Source organism: Lynx canadensis, chromosome B3 (genome assembly GCF_007474595.2).
Source record: "Lynx canadensis isolate LIC74 chromosome B3, mLynCan4.pri.v2, whole genome shotgun sequence".
NCBI lineage: Eukaryota > Metazoa > Chordata > Mammalia > Carnivora > Felidae > Lynx > Lynx canadensis.
Window position 1 is genome coordinate 1,977,895 of NC_044308.2, and position 18,776 is coordinate 1,996,670.

General features: G+C 54.1%; 1 protein-coding gene across 3 annotated transcripts; it reads left to right on the forward strand.

The window, feature by feature from the left end:
- Positions 1-1,547: 1,547 nt before the first annotated feature.
- Positions 1,548-14,297, forward strand: CFAP161 (cilia and flagella associated protein 161). 3 transcript variants are annotated; one of them, XM_032593548.1, is made up of 8 exons: positions 1,548-1,648; positions 2,408-2,497; positions 3,709-3,941; positions 4,896-4,980; positions 9,240-9,398; positions 11,202-11,275; positions 11,871-12,072; positions 14,268-14,297. In XM_032593548.1, exons 1-7 carry the CDS (start codon positions 1,580-1,582, stop codon positions 12,064-12,066), a joined length of 906 nt encoding a protein of 301 aa, XP_032449439.1. In that variant the 5' UTR covers positions 1,548-1,579; the 3' UTR covers positions 12,067-12,072; positions 14,268-14,297. The 3 variants fall into 3 exon arrangements, with proteins under 3 accessions (XP_032449439.1, XP_032449440.1, XP_032449438.1); XM_032593549.1 differs by lacking the exon at positions 14,268-14,297 and adding an exon at positions 12,302-12,793; XM_032593547.1 differs by lacking the exon at positions 14,268-14,297 and having other exon boundaries at positions 11,871-12,795.
- Positions 14,298-18,776: the final 4,479 nt, after the last annotated feature.

Consider the following 18,776-nt stretch of genomic DNA (forward strand, 5'->3'; position numbering starts at 1 on the left):
GGTTTCCATCCAAAAGCTCCTCTTTGTGTCAACGAGTGACAGGTCCTTTACCTGCGCCGTGTTTTCCATTCAGATTCGAAAAGTTAAAGGAAAAGGAAAATGATGTGGAAAAGGTGGGGGTTTGGAGCCAACGGCCAAGAAAGAATTCTTGAACTGTCTTTGGTGCAAAAAGGCGACTTTATGAAAGCAAGGGGACAGGATGGGCGGGCGGGCGAGCTGCACTGGGGTGGTGAAGAGTGGCTCCTCATATACTATGCAGTTGGGGAGGTGAAGGCCTAAGGGAAGCCTCCAGAAGGACTTTGATGTGCTAACGAGGACTGGGAAGATGCCAGGGGCCCTGCTGTTGTCAAGCTGAGGCTGGTTTCCCTCTCTTGAGAAGTTAACTCTAGGACCGCAGGGGCTTGGCGGGGTGGGGTGGGGAAGGTTCTACGTATTTGCCTCAAGTATCTCAAGGGGCTGCAGGTTTTGATGAAATTTAATGTCACCTGCCATTTCCTTCTGGTCTCTGTTCCCACATCACTGTGGAGGGGAGGGTGATGTCTGGGCTCCAGGAAACAGCCTATAGGTTTCTGGAGCTTAGGCTTTGGGCAAAGTTGCCTTTTTCTTGTAATTTACCAAGACATATGTAAACTGATGGGGACTCAGGTTCCCCAGGGCTGTGATCTCTATCAGTTAACCCTTTGTTTGCTTTTTTTCTTTTTCTTTCCTTTGTCCTGGGGCATCTGGGAGTGTCTGAGGAATGTCACACATGCCCCCCTGAGGAATGGGGGTGGGGTGGGGTGTCAGCTTTCTTTCTGTTCCCTCATGGAAGGGAGAGGACTAGGGGACAGACAGGGCCTTGAGGAGAGACTGATTATATACTTGGGAGTTGGGGGAGGTAAACACAGGGTGAAGCGTCCAGAAGGACTTTCATATGCTAAGAAGGACTCACAGGGTCCAGGAGGCCTGGCTATTGTCAAGCTAAGGCTGTTCTCCCCTCTGGCAAAGCATTAGCATTAGGACAGCGGAGAGTTCCAGAAGGAAAATCCTCCTCTGCCCGCCTCAAGTATTTGTCAGCGGGCTGCAGGTTATAAGGCAATTTGATTTCATCTACATTTCCTCTGCCTTTGGTCCCCACATCAGAAAATGGTTTCGTATTTATTTTCAAGATCTTGATCTCTACGCCCAAGGTGGGGCTGGAACTCACGACCCTGAGATCAAGAGCCCCACCCTTCCCGGGCTGAGCCTGCCCAGAGCCGCAGAAGGAAAAGGTTTGACATGTTTAACTCTTAAGAGGCCTGCCCGCTGGAGTTTCTCCTCCCCCCTGCTCTACAGCCCAGCTCAGGTAGATCTCCCCTGGGGGGTGGAAGACGCAGGGGGTGGGGAGGGCGACCCCTCCAACCCTCACCTACCCCCACCCTTCCTTTGCCCACGCCTCCAACCCTCACTCCTCCCCGCCCCTGGCTCCTGTGCTGTCACTGATTGGCCAGCAGGCCCCGAGCCTGGCCAATCGCGGGGGGGGGGGGGCGGTTGCCATGACTACGAGGCACGCTAACACCGCCGGTGTCCGGTGTCAGGGGCCGACAGAGGAGAGGGCGCCATGGCGCAGAACCTGTATGGTCCTGGAGTGCGGATGGGCAACTGGAACGAGGACATCTACCTGGAGGAGGTACGTCCCGGGGACCCCCCCTCCCCGCCCCAAGTCCAGCGTCCCGGGCTCCTTCCTCTCCCCGCAGGCGCCCAGTACCCCTCACCCCGCGCATCTCCGAACGCCCAGAAAGTTCACCTGCCGCCCGCTGACCCGGTCACACGTCCCGAACTCGGTGCCTCCGGGTTAGTCCAGAGCCCATCACGCTCCCTCCATCCTTACAGACTCAGGGGCTCCAGAGGCCGCTGTCCAGGCGGGGAGGGGGCTCTACGTGGACGCACTGCCCCCTGGCACTCCCCCACCCGTCACACACTGCCTCCTAGGTGTCCCCGTGGTGTCCCTGTCACTGACACTGGCTCAGAAGAGGCCCTGGGCCATCACGTGTCCATCTAGCTGTGTGTGTGTATGGGGTGGGGGGGGGGTTGGGGGGGTGGGCTTTCAGCGACAATCACCGACCAACCTGCTGAGACCTCAGCGGGGGACACATGGCCTCCAAAGGTTACTCAGGACTGTCTCTGGCTGGAGTCCTCCAAGGTGATGCTGCTTTTTCTTTTTTTCTTTCTGTTTTGTGCTTTTCTCATTTTTTTCAAACATCCTACAATGAAGCAAAAATATTAAAAAAATGCTAAGAGAATTTCCACCCTTCCCCATTATGCTCACATTTCTTTTGGTCAAATTTTGCTCTTTCAACTTGATGTGTTTCTGACCTACCTGTCACCAGCATCTGCATCGTTCAGGCCTGTTGTCCTTCTGGGTCACGTTCTCTCCCTCTTTCACCAGGAGCTCATGAAGGACTTCTTGGAGAAGAGAGCTAAAGGACAGCTTCTCATACAGAGAAACAGAAGACTCAAAGAGAATCTCTTGAGACCGGTAATTTTATTTTATTTTATTAAAAATTTTTTAAAAATATAATTTATTGTCAGGTCGGCTAGCCTACAGTGCATAAAGTGTGCTCTTGGTTTTGGGGGTAGACTCCTGTGGCTCATCACTTACATACAGACACCCAGTGCTCATCCCAACAGGTGCCCTCCTCAAGGCCCATCCCCCATATTCCCTGCCCCGCCCCCAGTCAGCCCTCAGTTTGTTCTCTGTGTTTAAGAGTCTCTTATTGGGGCGCCTGGGTGGCTTAGTTGGTTAAATGTCGGACTTCAGCTCAGGTCATGATCTCACCGATCGTGAGTTCAAGCCCCGCATCGGGCTCTGTGCTGACAGCTCGGAGCCTGGAGCCTGCTTTGGATTCTGTGTCTCCCTTTCCGTCTGCACCTCCCCCTTTTATGTTCTGTCTCTCTCTCTCTAAAATAATTAAAACATTAAAAAAAAAAACAAAAAAACGATGGTGGGGCACCTGGGTGGCTTGGTCAGTTAAGCGTCTGACTTCGGCTCAGGTCATGATCTCACCGATCGTGAGTTCGAGCCCGACGTTGGGCTCTGTGCTGACAGCTCGGAGCCTGGAGCCTGCTTCGGATTCTGTGTCTCCCTCTCTCTCTCTCTGCCCTTTCCCCACTCGCACTCTGTCTCTCTCTCTCTCAAAAATAAATAAACAATTAAAAAAAAGAGTCTCTTACTGAGACTGATAATTTTAAACTCAAGCACTGTTTTCAAAATTCTACTGAATTAAGTGTGAGTCAGGCAAGCAAAGGTTCCATAAATGAATTATCATTTGGAAAATACCAGGTGGTGTTTTTTCCTTTAGATCTGAAAACCACCATGTTTAAAATTCCCTAAGATTTTAGGAACAGAGGAGAAATCTGCCCTTAATTATGTTTACCCTCGTTTTCCGAGTGAAGAAATGAACGCATCAGTGCAGGAATATGTAAAACACCCTTTGGTTGGTGCTCAAGGCATTTCCAGTGAGTTTGAATCCATTAGTGGTGGAGTCAGCCTGAGTGGTTTTTCATCGGCTTTTTCTACCTCACTGGGGATTTGGGGGGGACTTTGGCGACAACTTGAGGGAGCCAGAGTGGTTATTACCCAAGTGGTCCGAGTGGTATTACCGCCAACGAAATGGGTCCTAGACAGTGAAGGAAGGAAGGTGCAGGTGGCAGTGAGGTGAGTCTGAAAAACTCCCATTTCCGTTGTAGATGCAGCTTTCCGTGTCGGAGGATGGGTACGTTCGCTGCGGCGACAAGGTGATGCTCGTGAACCCCGCCCACGCGGAGGTGGAGGCCCACCTGTTTCTGGGCGGCGACCTGAGCCTGTGCGCGACTCCCGATGAAATTAAAGCGCATCTGAGCGACGAGTTAGAGGTGCCGTGTGGCCTGAGCGCAGCTCAAACCGGGAACCCGGTTGGCAGAAACACTTTCACCATTTTGAGGTAGAGACGCTCCCGTTGTCCGCGCGTTTTTGCCATGAATGTGTTTGCGCGCAGAGCTTCAGGGTGCCTGGAGGCCAAGGCGGTGGGAACCTTCTCTGGGATTCCCGCCTTGCCGTCCCCCCCTGAGGACGCCGTTGGGGCCCTTTACACACCCTTCACCTTAAACCTCAGGGCAACTGCTAATTTGTGTTCGATTATAAAGGCTTCCTTCCGAGGTATTGGATCCAGAGAACTAAATTTACACTCCATCTGGACTGGGTTTTGCTAACAGCTTCTCGGGGTGCTCGGAGCTCATTATGGGTGTTTCTGTGGCTTTTAATCACTCTGTTGCTTTTATAGCGAAACTAGATAGCTCGGTGCAAGGGGAGTTGCTCTTTTTAATGAACTGTTTACCAAAAATGTGCCTGAGGTTTTCAAAATGAGCGATTAAATCCTCAGAGAGCAGATCCGTGATTACAGTAGGAAAGCCTTGCCTTCACTTTGCTCGTGAAATAAGGATAGCAATGTTTCTATTACGAAAATGTAGCCCGACCTCTTAGTCTTCAGATTTCTTTTGAATACCGGTAATTCATTCATGCTGAGACAACCAAACGCCGAGCACAAGTTCCGCGCCCCGGAGGGTTGAGGGGGAAGGCTGTGTTAGGTGTGTTCAAATCAATGTGTCACCCTGGATCTTTCTACAGTTGTCCGCGCACCTGACCAGAATTCCTCAGGGCAGGGCAGCGTGACGTGCTCTGGGCCCACAGATAAAGGGGCGTTGTGCGTTCTGGCTGTGGCGGGACGCAGGGACAGGGTGCCAGCCGGATCTGAGGGCCAACAGAAACGGCCATCTCGAAAGTGTGGACACGCATTAGCGAGAACGTGGGTCATAAACAGAGTTGCACGCACCAGAACTAGAGCGTGGCAGGGATCGCACTACAGAGACTTGACGTGATGCTTATTCTTGACACGCAGGGCAGACGGAAACGCCACGGGTCAAGTCCTCAGATACGGACAGGACTTCTGCCTCGCGACCACGGGAGGGTTTGAAGACAAAATGGTGAGTCGCGGCCGCCGGCTGAAGGGGACAGGGAACGCTGCAGGCGTCTCTGGCTTCGTCCCGGTCTCAGCCTGGAGCTTTGCACACGCGGTGTCGGGGGTCACTTCTTGCCTCGTCACGAAGCGAATACCCTTCAGGCGCTAAGGAGGAAGGGAGAAAACCCTCCTTTGCTACGCAGCTGACGCAAAACCAAAATTTACACTGCTCCACCTGTAAGTTAATGACTGGATTAATCAATAATCGTCTGACACCTGTCAATGTCACCAAAGCCAGCAAGGCGTATTATCTGATAACTTTCTTTTTTTCCTTTTTTTTTTTTTAAACTTGACTTTTCTCTTTCCACTGGGGATTAGAACCAGCTACATGTGGGTTTAACTCCAGCTGAAATGTCGATCTATGGGGTGGGGCTTTGGGTAAAGTTGTTGACCTTTCCTGAGTCTTTGTCGTCTATAACGTGGGATTGTTGCATCTTGCTACATGCTTAACTGCCTCACTTGTATGAACTCACTTCGATATCCGAACAAGTCTGTGAGCTAGGGACCGTTTTACGCCCATTTTACTGATGGGGACACCGAGGCACAAGGTCAGGTGATTTTGCCCCGGGTCGCTCAGCCGTTAAGCGGCGGACTGGGTACTCCGCACCGTCTCTCACCGAATCACAGCTTCCATCACTGTATCGTGTAGCATTATTGCCTCTTGTGCTACCAAGAAAAATCAGCGTTGCCAGTCGAACCCCTACACCACAGGTGGTCAGCTGCAGCCTGACTTGAAACGTAGAAAGTAGAGAAAATACCAAATCGTTGAAGGAGGGGAGTAAGTCACAGTTGTCCTATGCAGAGATTAACATTCCCAACATTTTGGCTTACTTTCTTTTATAGTCTGTTCTCTCCCTCCCTCCCTCCCTCCCTTCTTTGTTCCCTACCTCTCTCTCCTCCACTCTCTCCTTAACTCTCCCAACTCCTTTGTCTCCTATGAATTATCTCTTTTCCGCCTGTGCATTGATTTGCGTTTATTACCTGCCCTTCCACAGACGATAACGTTCTGTCATTTTGCAGGTAATGTTTCCTGCCACCTGCTATGTGGCTTTTATTTTTATTTTATTTTATTTTATTTTATTTTATTTTATTTTATTTTACTTTATTTATTTATTTATTTATTTATTTATTTATTTATTTATTTATCTTTTTTGGCTACTTGGCTTTGACATGGTAGTTGTTTTACCGGATTTTTGAGTAAACAGATCAGTGTTTCCCTTTGCAATTCCTGCCCCTGCCCCAGAGATACTATAGAAAGGGAAACTTGCATCGACTTCTTGATGGCTCAAGTTGACCTTGTGCTGGGATTTCTTCTTGCTTTCTTCTTCTTTTTTTTTTTTAATGTTTTTTTTTTGAGAGAGAGAGAGAGAGAGAACATGTGGGTAGAGGGGGGGCAGAGGGTCCGAAGCGGGCTCTGCGTTGACAGAAGACAGCCTGACGTGGGGTTCAAGCTCACGAACCGCGAGATCATGACCTGATCCGAAGTCCGATGCTCAACTGACTGAGCCTCCCAGGTGCCCTGGAGTTTTTTCTTCTTTAATTAATGGATTTATTTTTATTTTAGAGAGAGAGAGAGAATGGGGGAGGGGTCAGGAGAGAGAGAGAGAGAGAGAGAGAGAGAGAGAGAGAATCCCAAGCAGGCTCCATGCTCAGGACAGAGCCCCACGTGGGACTCGATCCCACAACCCTGGGATCATGACCTGAGCCAAAATCCAGAGCTGGAGGCTCAACCAACTGAGCCCCCCAGGCGCCCCAGGTCCTTCTTAGCCGCTTGAGATTTATTCTGATACAGGGTTCCGTGCAGACATGTGATTTCCCCCCAATGACTAAAGAGCCACATTTGTGTTATTTCTTGAATAATTACCCTTTCCTCACTGACACATGCCTTGCGTAGCACCCATTAAGTCCCCATACATCCACGAGCTCTCTCGGCTTCCTATCTGGACGCTTTGAGCTCAAGTTGTGTATTTTTGTCCAAGGGGTATACTCTACATTCGGACAGCTCTAGGGCTGTCTCTCTCTCGTCACACCTCTTCGTCTGCATCGTATTAGGAATGAACATCTCAGTTAGATGCAGCTACTGTTGCAGGTTTCTCTGCCCACCCCCACCCCCCGCCCCTGGATGGGGAGAAAGATCACGCGGCGGTTTTGATTGGCCACTAAAACTGCGCAAGTTCACGGATTTAGTAGCTCTATGACACGTATGCTCTTCTGAGATGCCCCGCCGCGTGCTCATTGATTCTTCCTATCTCTCAGTGAAGTTTTGTGGTTCTTCTCAAGTGGACCTGACGCCTATCCCCGTTAAGGTTGTCTCTTGGTATCTCCCACTGGGTGTTACCATAGTTGCAACAAAAATGTGACAAAGTCATTGATGTTCATGCTCTGATGTTCATGCTCGCCTTTGATGAAGTCACTCACTCCTATCGCTTCCGGTGGTTTTCCAGTTGGTTCTCTTCTTACTCTTTTTTTAAACGTTTATTTATTATTGAGAGACAGAGAGAGACAGAGCTCGAGCAGGGGAGGGGCAGAGAGAGAGGGAGACACAGAATCCGAAGTGGGCTCCGGGCTCTGAGCTGTCAGCACAGAGCCCGACGCGGGGCTCGAACTCACGGACCGTGAGATCATGACCTGAGCCAAAGTCGGACGCTCAACCGACTGAGCCCCCCAGGGGCCCCCCACTTGGTTCTCTTATGACTTCTGGGCAGACAGTAGTTTCTCTTTCCAGGGATGACGACTGCCTCTCTTCCCAAATTCCCATATTTCTGGACCTTGTCTTTGAATTAGCAAGTGTTTCCGGGGCGTTCCTAAAAAAATCTGGTAATCGCCACCTTTTAGACTTGTTCCTGAGCCGTTATCATCTTTCTTTGACAAAGTGGGGTTTGTGGTTTGACGTCGGCATTGTCTGCCTGTGTGGGCCCGGCCAGCTTCCCTGCCCACATCTAGCTTGTGGTCAAGCCCACGGTTCTCCCTTTGCAGTGCTCCTGGCCCTGTCTTTTCATCCCCAGTGCTGGGACCTCAATCCAGGCCCCCCGTGGCTTGACCCCTCCGGTCTGTCCTGACTTCAGACCACAGCAGATGCGTGCTGCCAGATTGATCCTTTAGGGGCTCAGGCTTGGTAAGTGCTGCCACCACGGTGGCATTTAAGGCCCTCTGTGACATGTCCCGTGTCCACACGCGGTCAACCTTGCCCGTGGGCTCCCAGCACCACACTGTTTCCTCCTTAGAGCTCTTGTGAGCCCCTGGGAGAGCACATGTCCCCACGTGTGCCCGCCTACAGCTCTGCACGTCCTTCTGGCCACCATGCCTCATGGGTGCTTTCCCTTCACCTCCTCCGTCCCCTCTCCTGCTCGTCAGGAAACACCTTCACGATGGCAACCCGTTGCTGCCTTCCCCGTAGCGCCTCACGGCACAGCTTTGCACATGAAAACCTACCGAAATCTGCAGAGATGGCCTCCAGGTTCAGGGTCAAGGGGAATCAGTAAAGGACTAACAAACAACTAACGTTTTGGAGTTTTCTGCAGGATGGCGTGCTTCCTGACCCAGTTACAGGTGGCCAGAGAGCGGCCTAAATAAATCCCAAGTGTGGACATCAGCTCCACGGGGGCGTGGGCCCCCCTCCGAGGCTCACAGTAAACGTAGCTGTGACAGTGACGGTTTTAAGGACGCTTGGCTTCATGGAACAAGTTTCATGCATAATTATTTCTCAGAAGAAAAATAGTGGTCCAGGCCTAGGTCCTGAGAGTGAGGAGAGGGGGCGGGATCAGGAGGAGACAGAGGGTTTGGTATTCAAAGGAAGGAAAACCCCGGGCAGATCAGTCGGTTGAGCGTCCGACTTCGGCTCAGGCCATGATCTCGCAGTCCGTGAGTTCGAGCCCCGCGTCGGGCTCTGTGCCGACGGCTCGGAGCCTGGAGCCCGCTTCGGATTCTGTGTCTCCCCCCCTCTCTGCCCCTTCCTGCTCATGCTGTCTCTTTCTCTCTCAAAAATAAATAAACACGAACAAAATTCAAAGGAAGGAAAGGCAGTGGAGCTGATGCGGGCGGCGGGCGACCTCAGCATTCTGAGATGGCGTCTCGAAGGCAGAGGAAAACAGAGTATTCTCAAAAGTCGGCAAGAACGGGGTTTTCCGAAGCTGCTTTTGAACGCCCTTGACGTCGGCCAGCTAGCTGTTCGTGTCCCCAGCTTTTCGAGCGTGACGCAGCTCATCTGTGCGCTGTCCTTTTCAGCTGTATTTATCCAGTGACCACAGGACCCTCCAGAAGTCGTCCAAGAGATCTCTGCTCCAGGAGGCGTACCTGACGGATGAGGTCTCCTACCTGAGCTGCTGGCAGGCCGCCTTCCTGGACCCCCAGCTGCGCCTGGAATACGAAGGCGCCCCCGTTCCGGTGAGCTCTGCCTGGGGGAGCCCCGGGCGCTGTTCCGAGGATGCGATTTTCTCCCGTCTGTACACCGGGGCTTCTCAGCGCGCCAGGGCCTAAAGTGACTTGTGTGCTCTCTCCGCCCAGCCCCCGCCAGCTGTAGACGCACACAGGCTGGGCGCCTGCCCCTGAGTCAGGCTGAGAGCCCCTCACCCGGGACGGTGAGGGTCATGACCTGCTTCCTTCCAGGAAGAAAATTTCTGCAGGGCCTGGAAGCTTGGGTCCTGCGGGGCCATCCTTCCTGTTCCCACTGCTGACGTTTTCTCGGGAGCCCGGGCCCTGCGGGACTGGGGCCCCACGCACGGGCCTGACGGGAAGGCGAGTCCGCTGGGCCAGGCGCTTTGCTGCTGGCTCCTGACGCTTCCCGCGGACGCAGAGTGGGGGTTGCTGGGAGTCGCTGGGAGCGTGCGGAACCCCAGCGGGCAGGGACTCGAAGGGGTGACCAGTGGGGTGGCCTCGCGGGAGGGGGCCCCCAGCTAGGGGCCACCTGCGCCCGCCCGGCCCCGTGCGCCCCTCTGCCGGGCTCTGCAGGCGGACCCGCGCTCACCAGGGTCTCTCCTCTAGCACGGAGAATGCACTTGCCATGATCTCAACCGTTAGCGTCTCGTTTTCCTTCCCCGTGGAGCGCGGGTGAAGACGGCGGCTGCCTGACGAGGTGTGGGGAGGAGTAGGTGGCCAGTGCGTCCCCTGCGCTCGGGGGAGCAGTGCCTGGCTGCCGGCGGCTCGCGCGTGGTCGTGCCGCGGTCCCGGCTGTGCTCGTGCGAAAGCGGGGCGCCCGGCCCGTTGCTGACCCAGACCCCGCTTGGCGCCTCACCCCTGGCCGGGCTACAGTGCCGGGCGACGCCGTCCAGCCCACACGGCCGGTGCCCCCGGGGTGGAGCACGTCCGCCGTGCTGTTTGCCGTGGCGCATCTGAGCGCATCTTAGCGACGGACGGGGCGGGCCAGAGCGAGGGCTCACGCTGTCCTTGGTCCAGAAGCGGCAGTCGCCCGCGGTGGCCCGGAGGGGCGGACGTTTGCTGTGCTGGGGCTCGGACCGTGCTCACGGCTCGTCCATGTTCGGACGAGATCACAGACTGTCTTGTTTGTGCCTCGACCGTCCGGGTTGCGGAAGTGGCCTGGTCTGACGTGGGCACCCCGCGGCCGGCGACGTCCCGCGGGAGCGCGAGGGCCCTGCTGTGGGTGCCGGGCCCGTCCCCCCGGGGGTCAGGGGCCGCTCGGGTCTCCCTCCACAGCGTTCAGCTTACAGCGGCCAGGAGTTTGAAATGATAACATTATTTATTTATTTATTTATTTCTGATTCTAAACATAATATATGCTCCCTCAAGGAGAAATCAGAGAAGCACAACGAGTAACACGAACATAACCAGCGAAGTTCCACCTCTCAGAGGAAGCCACTGTCATTTATGATTTCTTTGCCCACGCCTGCTTTTTGTTTTCATTTAATTTTTTTCCCAATAGAACATCAGGAGTATCCTTTTCTTCTCCACTTAAAAACACCCCTGATTATTTCTCGCGTTGGGGGAAGGTCTGCTACCACGTGGCTCTGAATGCCCTACGACATTCTGCTGTGGGTGCACCTGCAACGACGTGTGAGGTTGATCCAGTACGCTTTGGCTTCTAGGTTATTCCATCCCAATCCCTCTCTTCTTCTTTTTTTTTTTTTGAAATGAAATTCAAATGAATATATAGTATGTTTCCAAATTTTTGCTTTTCAGGAATCGGAGGCCTTAATGCATAATGCAAACAGCACTGTCTCTTCCTCTTTAAAGGCAAATGCAAAGATCCTCATCTATCACTGCCGCACGAATCGGGGGCTGGCAGTCCACAGGCATCTTTTCTTGAGGTACGGAAGGAACTTTGCTGCAGGGTTTCGCATCCACGATGGGCGTGGAGGTTGTGCCTCTGAGCGAGGCAGCTGGGGGAGGGTGCCCCCCCCCCCCCATGCAAGAAGTCCTTCGATGATGAAATATTGTCACCAAGGACTTACTTGGTGGCGTGGCAAATCCTACCGGAGCCCCTTGTGTCCCACAAGCTTTTCCCTGACAAGAGGATTTTGTTTTCAAGTTTATTTGCTGATTTCGAGAGAGACAGAGACAGCACACGTTGGGAAGGGGCAGAGAGAGAGGGAGACAGAGAATCCCAAGCAGGCCCCGCACGGCCGGCACAGAGCCCGACGCGGGGCTCAAACCCACGAACCGGGAGATCATGACCTGAGCCGAAACCAAGAGTTGGACCCTGAACCACCAGGCGCCCCTTTGACAAGAGGATTTTAGCGATAATGGGACCCCAGGCGCTTCGGCGTTGCCCGAGCAGGTCAAACGTCCAGCAAAGACGTATTGTAGAGGCAGCCCTGAGCAGAGGCTGTTGAAGATGATGTGGACAGCTTACCCAGGGCCGTTACCCCGTTTCCAACCCGTGTCCCTTCTCTCTTGCCCCAGTACCTATTTCGGGAAGGAAGCTGAGGTGGCCGTCCACACACATCTGGATTCACACAGAGTCGAAAAGCCGAGCAACCATTGGATGTTGGTGACCGGGAATCCCAGGAAAGACTCGTCCGCCATGTTGGACCTGCCCAAGCCACCGGCCGAGGACCCCCCAGCCCTGGAGCAGGCCACGGACCCCGGGGCGCAGTGACTCCAGGTGCGTTCTGGAAAAACGTAGCTTTGCTAGAAATCGATGATCTTGGCCGTGCCCCAAGCCATTTTTCAGTAAGGCGTAGAAGTCCCTGAACACTCTATTAAAACAAAGGCTGTGTGAAGATTCTTGAATTAGCGGTGGGGGTCTGGGCCACAGAAAGAAACTGGCTCTGGGGAGATGGCTCCTAGGTGGCATTTGAAGGTGACAGATGATACTCTTTGTTGATCACTAGTTCCTGAAGAACTGTAGATCCCATGTAGTGGCAGCTTCTACGAGGACAGTGTGTTCCCTTTGAAAGCTATGTGTGTGCGATAAAGCTATCAGAACCACACGGGATCTTTGTCACCCGCCGCCCCCCCCCCCCACCCCCAACACCGGCCCCACCAAACAACGTACTAAGAAATCAACAGTGTGGAGCTGTGAGCCGTGGCCTTGGAAATGAATGCTTTCCCCCTTGTATTTTCATTTCTACCTCTGACTCGGGGGCGGGGGGCGGGGGGCGGGGTGGTCAGGACCTCTACCTGCCTGGTCACGCTGTGGTGTCATGATTTTCAAACCGCTGAACCCCTTTACTCTTTGAAACGGGCACTTTAGTCGTGGCGCCCGTGCGATCAGTAAGTTCCTGATGAAATAAACGTGTTGCCTTCCGCGTGTTTGCTCGTCTCCTCACCCTTCGTGGAGGGCCCGTGACGTGTGGGGTGTTTTAATGGGATGAAGACTCCCCCAGCCCTGTGGGTAGCGATGAGCCGGGAGGCTGTCTCCCACGTAAATCTACCAAGAGGCAGACAGGAAGCCACAGGTGGTGTAGACGTGTTTCACATAGACGCTCCTTCAAGCCGATGTGGGTTGACACTCTTTAGGGAGGCCTTTGCCAGCGAGTGCTTTGGGAGTCAGGGTGGTGGTTCCCGTCCGCGGCTGTGTGGTGGATGTACCTGGAGAGCTCTGGCAATTACTGGTGCCTGGGCCCCAGCCCGGAAACTGATTTAATGCAGCCAAGGTTGAGACCCACTGCGTGAGGAGGAGTGCGAGGGAGCGGTGCTTCCTTGAGGTGGTCGGGGAAGGCTCTCCTCGCCGTTCTCCGCCTGGCTGCACGTCTGGCTCCCCTGAAGATCAAGGAGGAAGCCCAGTGCCCAGCTGCCTGCCACACCACCAAAGCACCATTTCTGGGGTGGGGCTTTAAGAAACACAGATGCTTGAGCCCACCTCCAGAGATCTTCATTTAAGTGATTTGGAGCGGAAGCAACACTCTTTTTATTTTTATCATTATGTATTTATTTTATTTAAAAAAAGGTTTCAGTGTTTATCATAATTTTTTTTAGTGTGTATTTACTTTTGAGAGAGAGAGACACACACACACACAGAGTGTGAGCAGGGGAGAGAGAGAGGGAGACGCAGAATCCGAAGCGGGCTCCAGGCTCCGAGCTGTCAGCACGGAGCCCGACGCGGGGCTCGAACTCACGGACCGCGAGATCACGACCTGAGCCGAAGTCGGACGCTGCACCGACTGAGCCCCCCAGGCGCCCCACACTCATTTTGGTTTTTAAATTAACTTACTTTTTAAAAAATTTTATTTAAATCCAAGTTAGCATATAGCGCAATAATGATTTCAGGTGTAGAACTTAGTGATTCGTCACTTCCATAAAACACCCAGTGCTCATCCCAACAGGTGCCCTCCTCAGTGCCCATCACCCGTCTAGCCCATCCCCCCACCACCTCCCCTGCCGCAGCCCTCAGTGTGTCCTCTGTATTGAAGTCTCTGATGATTTGCCTCCCTCTCTGTTTTTATCTTAGTTTTCCTTCCCTTCCCCTGTGTTCACCTGTTGTGTTTCTTAAATTCCACGTATGAGTGACGTCATGTGATACCTATCTTTCTCTGACTTACTCCGCTTAGCGTGATACCCTCTAGTTCCAGCCACGTTGTTGTAAATGACAAGATTTCATTCTTTTTGATTGCCGAGTAGTATTTCATATAGTTATATATATACCACATCTTTTTTATCCATTTATCAGTCGATGGACATTTGGACTCCTTCCATAATTCGGCTATCGTCGATAGAGCTGCGGTCAACACTGGGGAGCGTGTGCCCCTCCGAATCAGCATTTTTGTAGCCTTTGGATAAATACCTAGTCGTGCCATTGCTGGGTCATAGGGTAGTTCTATTTTTAATTTTTTAAGGAACCTCCCTACTGTTTTCCAGAACGGCCGCACCAGTTTGCATTCCCACCAGCAGTGCAAAAGAGATCCTCTCTCTCCGCATCCTCGCCAGCATCCGTTGTTGCCCGAGTTGTTCATGTGAGCCATTCTGACAGGTGTGAGGTGGTATCTCATTGTGGTTTTGATTTGTATTTCTCTGAGGATGAGAGATGTGGAGCATCTTTTCACGTGTCAGTTGGCCATGTGGATGTCTTCTTTGGAAAAGCGTGTGTTCATGTCTTCTGCCCATTTCTTCACTGGATTATTTGTTTTTTTGGTGTGGAGTTCAAGTTTTTTATAGATTTTGGATACTAACCATTTATCTGATATGTCGTTTGCAAGTATCTTCTCCCATTCCATAGGCTGCCTTTTAGCTCAAAGCATACTGTATTTATTTTTTTATGTATTAAAAATTTTTGTGTGTGTTTATTTACTTTTGAAAGACAGAGAGACAGAGCGTGAGCAGGAGAGGGGCAGAGAGAGAGAGAGGGAGACACAGAATCCGAAGCAGGTTCCGGGCTCCGAGCTGCCAGCACATATCCTAATGTGGGGCTCGAACTCACAAACCGTGAGATGTGACCTGAGTCGAAGTCGGATGCTGAACCGACTGAGCCCCCCAGGTGCCCCAAAGCTATTTTTTTTCTATAGAAGACACCCTGTGTGCCTTTAAAGGTAGCTTCCAGCTGTATGAGTAATCTACAGCATCTGATCTGGGCTTTGGTGGACACCTAGACTTTTCTGTGCAGAGTGACCTCTTGTTCTGGATGTAGTTACAGTGTCCGAAAGGCACACAGCACCTCAGCGGTGGCTTCCAGTGTGGGACACACAACACGGCCCATTGAGATGTGGAAAGAAAAGCTTAGAACTTCTATGCCTATCATTTTCTTACTCTTTAAAGTGCATTAACATGTGTTTTCTAATGTTCTAAATGTTAGTTTTTAAACGTACGTAAGAGTTTAGGGGCGCCTGGGTGGCTCAGTCGGTTGAGCATCCGACTTCGGCTCAGGTCAGGATCTCTCGGTCCGTGGGTTTGAGCCCTGCGTCGGGCCCTGTGCTGACAGCTCGGAGCCTGGAGCCTGCTTCGGATTCTGTGTCTCTCCATCTCTCGGCCCCTCCCCTTCTCATGCTCTGTCTCTTTCTTTCAAAAATGAATAAATGTTAAAAAGATTAAAAAGTGTACATAGGAGTTTAATAGGCATGTGTAAAATTTAGAAGCACAAATTGTGTGTGTGTGTGTGTGTGTAACTCAGAACTTCCTGTGCAGGTTCACAGTAGCAGGTGGAGAAGGCGGCTGCGTGCTCGGTGCCTACGTGGGGGTTTTACACGGGACGAGCCGCGGGCTCACGGCTGCTGCTTAGCGTCGTTGCCCTGAGTCTTGGCCCCCAGGCTCCCCCAGCCCCATCGCTCGCTGGCTCAGTGGTTGTGGGCCACACCCGGTGTGCCGCCTCTGTTGTTGGGGCGGTGGACACAGTGAAAACGGGACAAGATCCTGCAGCGAGGGAGGCAGGAGACCAGCCTCTGCGCAGAGTGCTCCGGCCCGGCCGGCCCTGGAAGAGTGGGGAGGTCACTGGCGCCTGGGGACCAGATGACATCTGAGCTGGAAAGGACATGGAGCATTCCAGGGCCGGGGGTGGGGGAGGGTGGCATTCCGTGCCCCTGGGTTGCAGCTTTTGTCTCTTTGCTGAGAGGCAGGGACTTGGCAAGAGGTGGCTCCTGCGGGCCGGGCCACGTATGGAGCTGATGCTTAACAGGTGCCCCCGGCAACCCCGGCGTCTCCCTGGGGGGGGAGGGGACCCCTGCACTTCACTACACCCCCCCCCCCAACTGAAGGAAGGGTTCTCGTCTGGCCCAGCAAGGGGCCTTCAGGACACTGTGGCTGGAGTCTGTTTTGTTTGCTTGGTGCCCCGTGATTTTCAGGGAAAACGGGGCAGGTCGTTAACTATTTTGAGTATCACTGGTGGCTGTGCGAGTCAAATTGTTGAAGTCGAATTGCAGCTCAAAGGCGACGGTCCGCTTTTGAAAGAGTTTTGAGGAGGAAAGTGGCATGATTTTGCTTTAGAAAGATTATGGAAGCAGCAGGGAGGGAGAGGGGTCCTGGGGGGAGAGATGAGGCTCTGAACTAAGGCAGGTGTCAGGAGGCCTGGGGAGGGAGGATGGGTGAGAGAGATGTCCAGGGTGGAGGGGGGGGAGGGAGACAAAGAAGGAGAGAGAGAGAGAGAGAGAGAGTGAGAGAGAGAGGACTCCATACTTGGGTGGATTAAGGCCAAGAGAGGACGAGAAGGCAGAGCCCAGGTTTGGACAGGGGCCCATCCCCGAGATTCAGAGCACAGGAGGGCGGGCAGGAGAGGTGCCTGGGGTGTGTGACCCCGAGTGGAGGCGGGTTTTCCGTGGATGTAGACACATCCCAGCCGCAGTGCGGTCCTCTGCTGGGGGGTCGGCCCCGCGGGAACCGAGCTTAGTAATTGGTAGCAAATACAACTTCAGGACTGAGTAGTACCTTTGACTTCCTGGCACGGGGAGCACGGAGAAGTCCAGCAAGCCCCGGGGCTGGGACCGGCCACTTGCCACCTTTCGGGGAATCGGTGTATCACCTGTGACTCGAGGAGAGTAATGGCAGCTCTGGAGCAAGCAGCCTGGTTACGAGAGAGCAGGTGCTCCGCACGTGTGAGCGTGTGTGTGTGCGTGTGTGTGTGTGTGCGTGTGTGCGCAAGCCTCCCCCGTCTCCCCTCGTCCTTCGTGTGGGAGTCAGGGGGGGCGTCCAAGCCAGGAAGTGATTTTGTCTCCATCACCCCGCTCGGTTCCAACCTGGGACCGGACCCCACTTCCTTCCCGCTCGCACCCCACACCCGGTGCCGAGCTGGCCCTGCGTCGGCCGGAGCGCCTGCCCTGGGGAAACGCGGGCTGTGTTTGGCAAGCTGACGGCAGCCGCCTGTGGCTGGGACGCGGAGCCAGAGAGGGGCAGAGGGACAGAAGACAGGGACAGGGACAGGCAGGGTGTGCAAGTTTGCGTTTCCCTCGGCGGGCGGTGAGGGGTCGCTGCGAGACTCTGGGCAGGAGAGGGACGGACGAGAAAGGAAGGCTGACCCAGAGGGAGCGGTGCGGGGAGACCAAAGACCAGGGGACTTCTGAGTCTGTAGTCACAGTCCCGAGAGTCTCCAAAGGCCCGAACGTGGGGAGGGCAGAGCCGGCCCTCTAACGGGTTTAGCAGACAAAGTAATTTTTTTCTGCTGTCCCTTCACCAAAGGCAAAAAAAAAAAACCCCAAAGCAGAAACCATTGCTTTCTCCATCAGTAACTTCACACAGTGTCCTTTGGTACCACTCGGAGCATTTAAAAAAGGGACGTGGCCGCTTTATTGGTAAGAATAACCATTTAGCGTCATCGTAGACGCGGTAATAATTCAGCATTAACTCAGTTCGCGTGAGGAGAGCCTGGCTGCATTAGTGGGGTCCCTGAGGGGACACCATGTGGTAGGAAAGGCGACGTGGCTGCCCGCTATGCAAAGTGTCCTTCACGGGGACGCACAGACACCCCGGCAGAAACACCAGGCCCAGGGCTTGACCTGGCGCTCATGGAAGAAACCCCGCGAGGGTCCGCCAAGCACCGCAGACTGTGTTCCTCTGAAGGCTGGGGTGCCGACTTGTCTCCCTCCGACCGGAAGGCAGTGAGCGACAGTGGCCTCAGGGGTCCCAGCTGGTTCGGCCTCGCCTGGACCTCTGACGGGGGAGGGAGGGGGCCTAGAGCAGAGAAGGGACGCGCCCCAGGCTGCGGGGAGGACGAGGGCTGGGTGCTGTGACCGAGGACAGGTCTGGGCTGGTCAGTCTCACCCCGCCCCTGCCCCTGGAGTGGAGGTAACAGGGATTACCCTCCCCCCCCACCGGAGGAGGCTGGGGGTCGGTTTCCTGGAAAAGCCCCCGTCCCCGCCTGCAGTTCTCCGGAATGGCCACCAGGTGTCAATGTGGAAACCGCAAACAAGTCAAGGCCGGGCCGTTGCTCAACCCCGAGCCTCATCTCGAAACACCAGGGAGATTCCAGTTTTAAACGTGTAATTTTAAGAGAGGAAAAAGCGTAAAAGCCCCGTGGCCGTGGCCGGGGTATCCGTTCATTTCCTCCCCCGCGGCGTCCCGGGCACCTGCACCCCACCCCCCCACCCCCGACCCGGGGCCAAGCCCAGCCCCTCCGGGACCCCGGGCAGACATTCCCTCTGAAGTCTGGAGTTCTCTCCAGGCCCGCGGACTCCGGAAACGGCCCCGAGTGACGGCAGCCTGTCGCGGGAGCCGACCCAAGGCCTGGCTGCTACTTCTCAGCCTCGCCCAGTTCTTGGGCCTCTGGACTTCCTCTCCGAGCCGCCCCCCAGGTTACATGCACGTGGGAAAGGCAGGAGCAGGAGTGGTTCTGGGCCCGGCTCCGGGGCTGTCAGCTCCATGTGGACGCTGGTCACCGCCCGCCCGGGTGGCCTTGGAAGTCAGCATGAGCCTCTGCCTGCTCCTGGGGTAAAGAAGGGCCCCCCATCA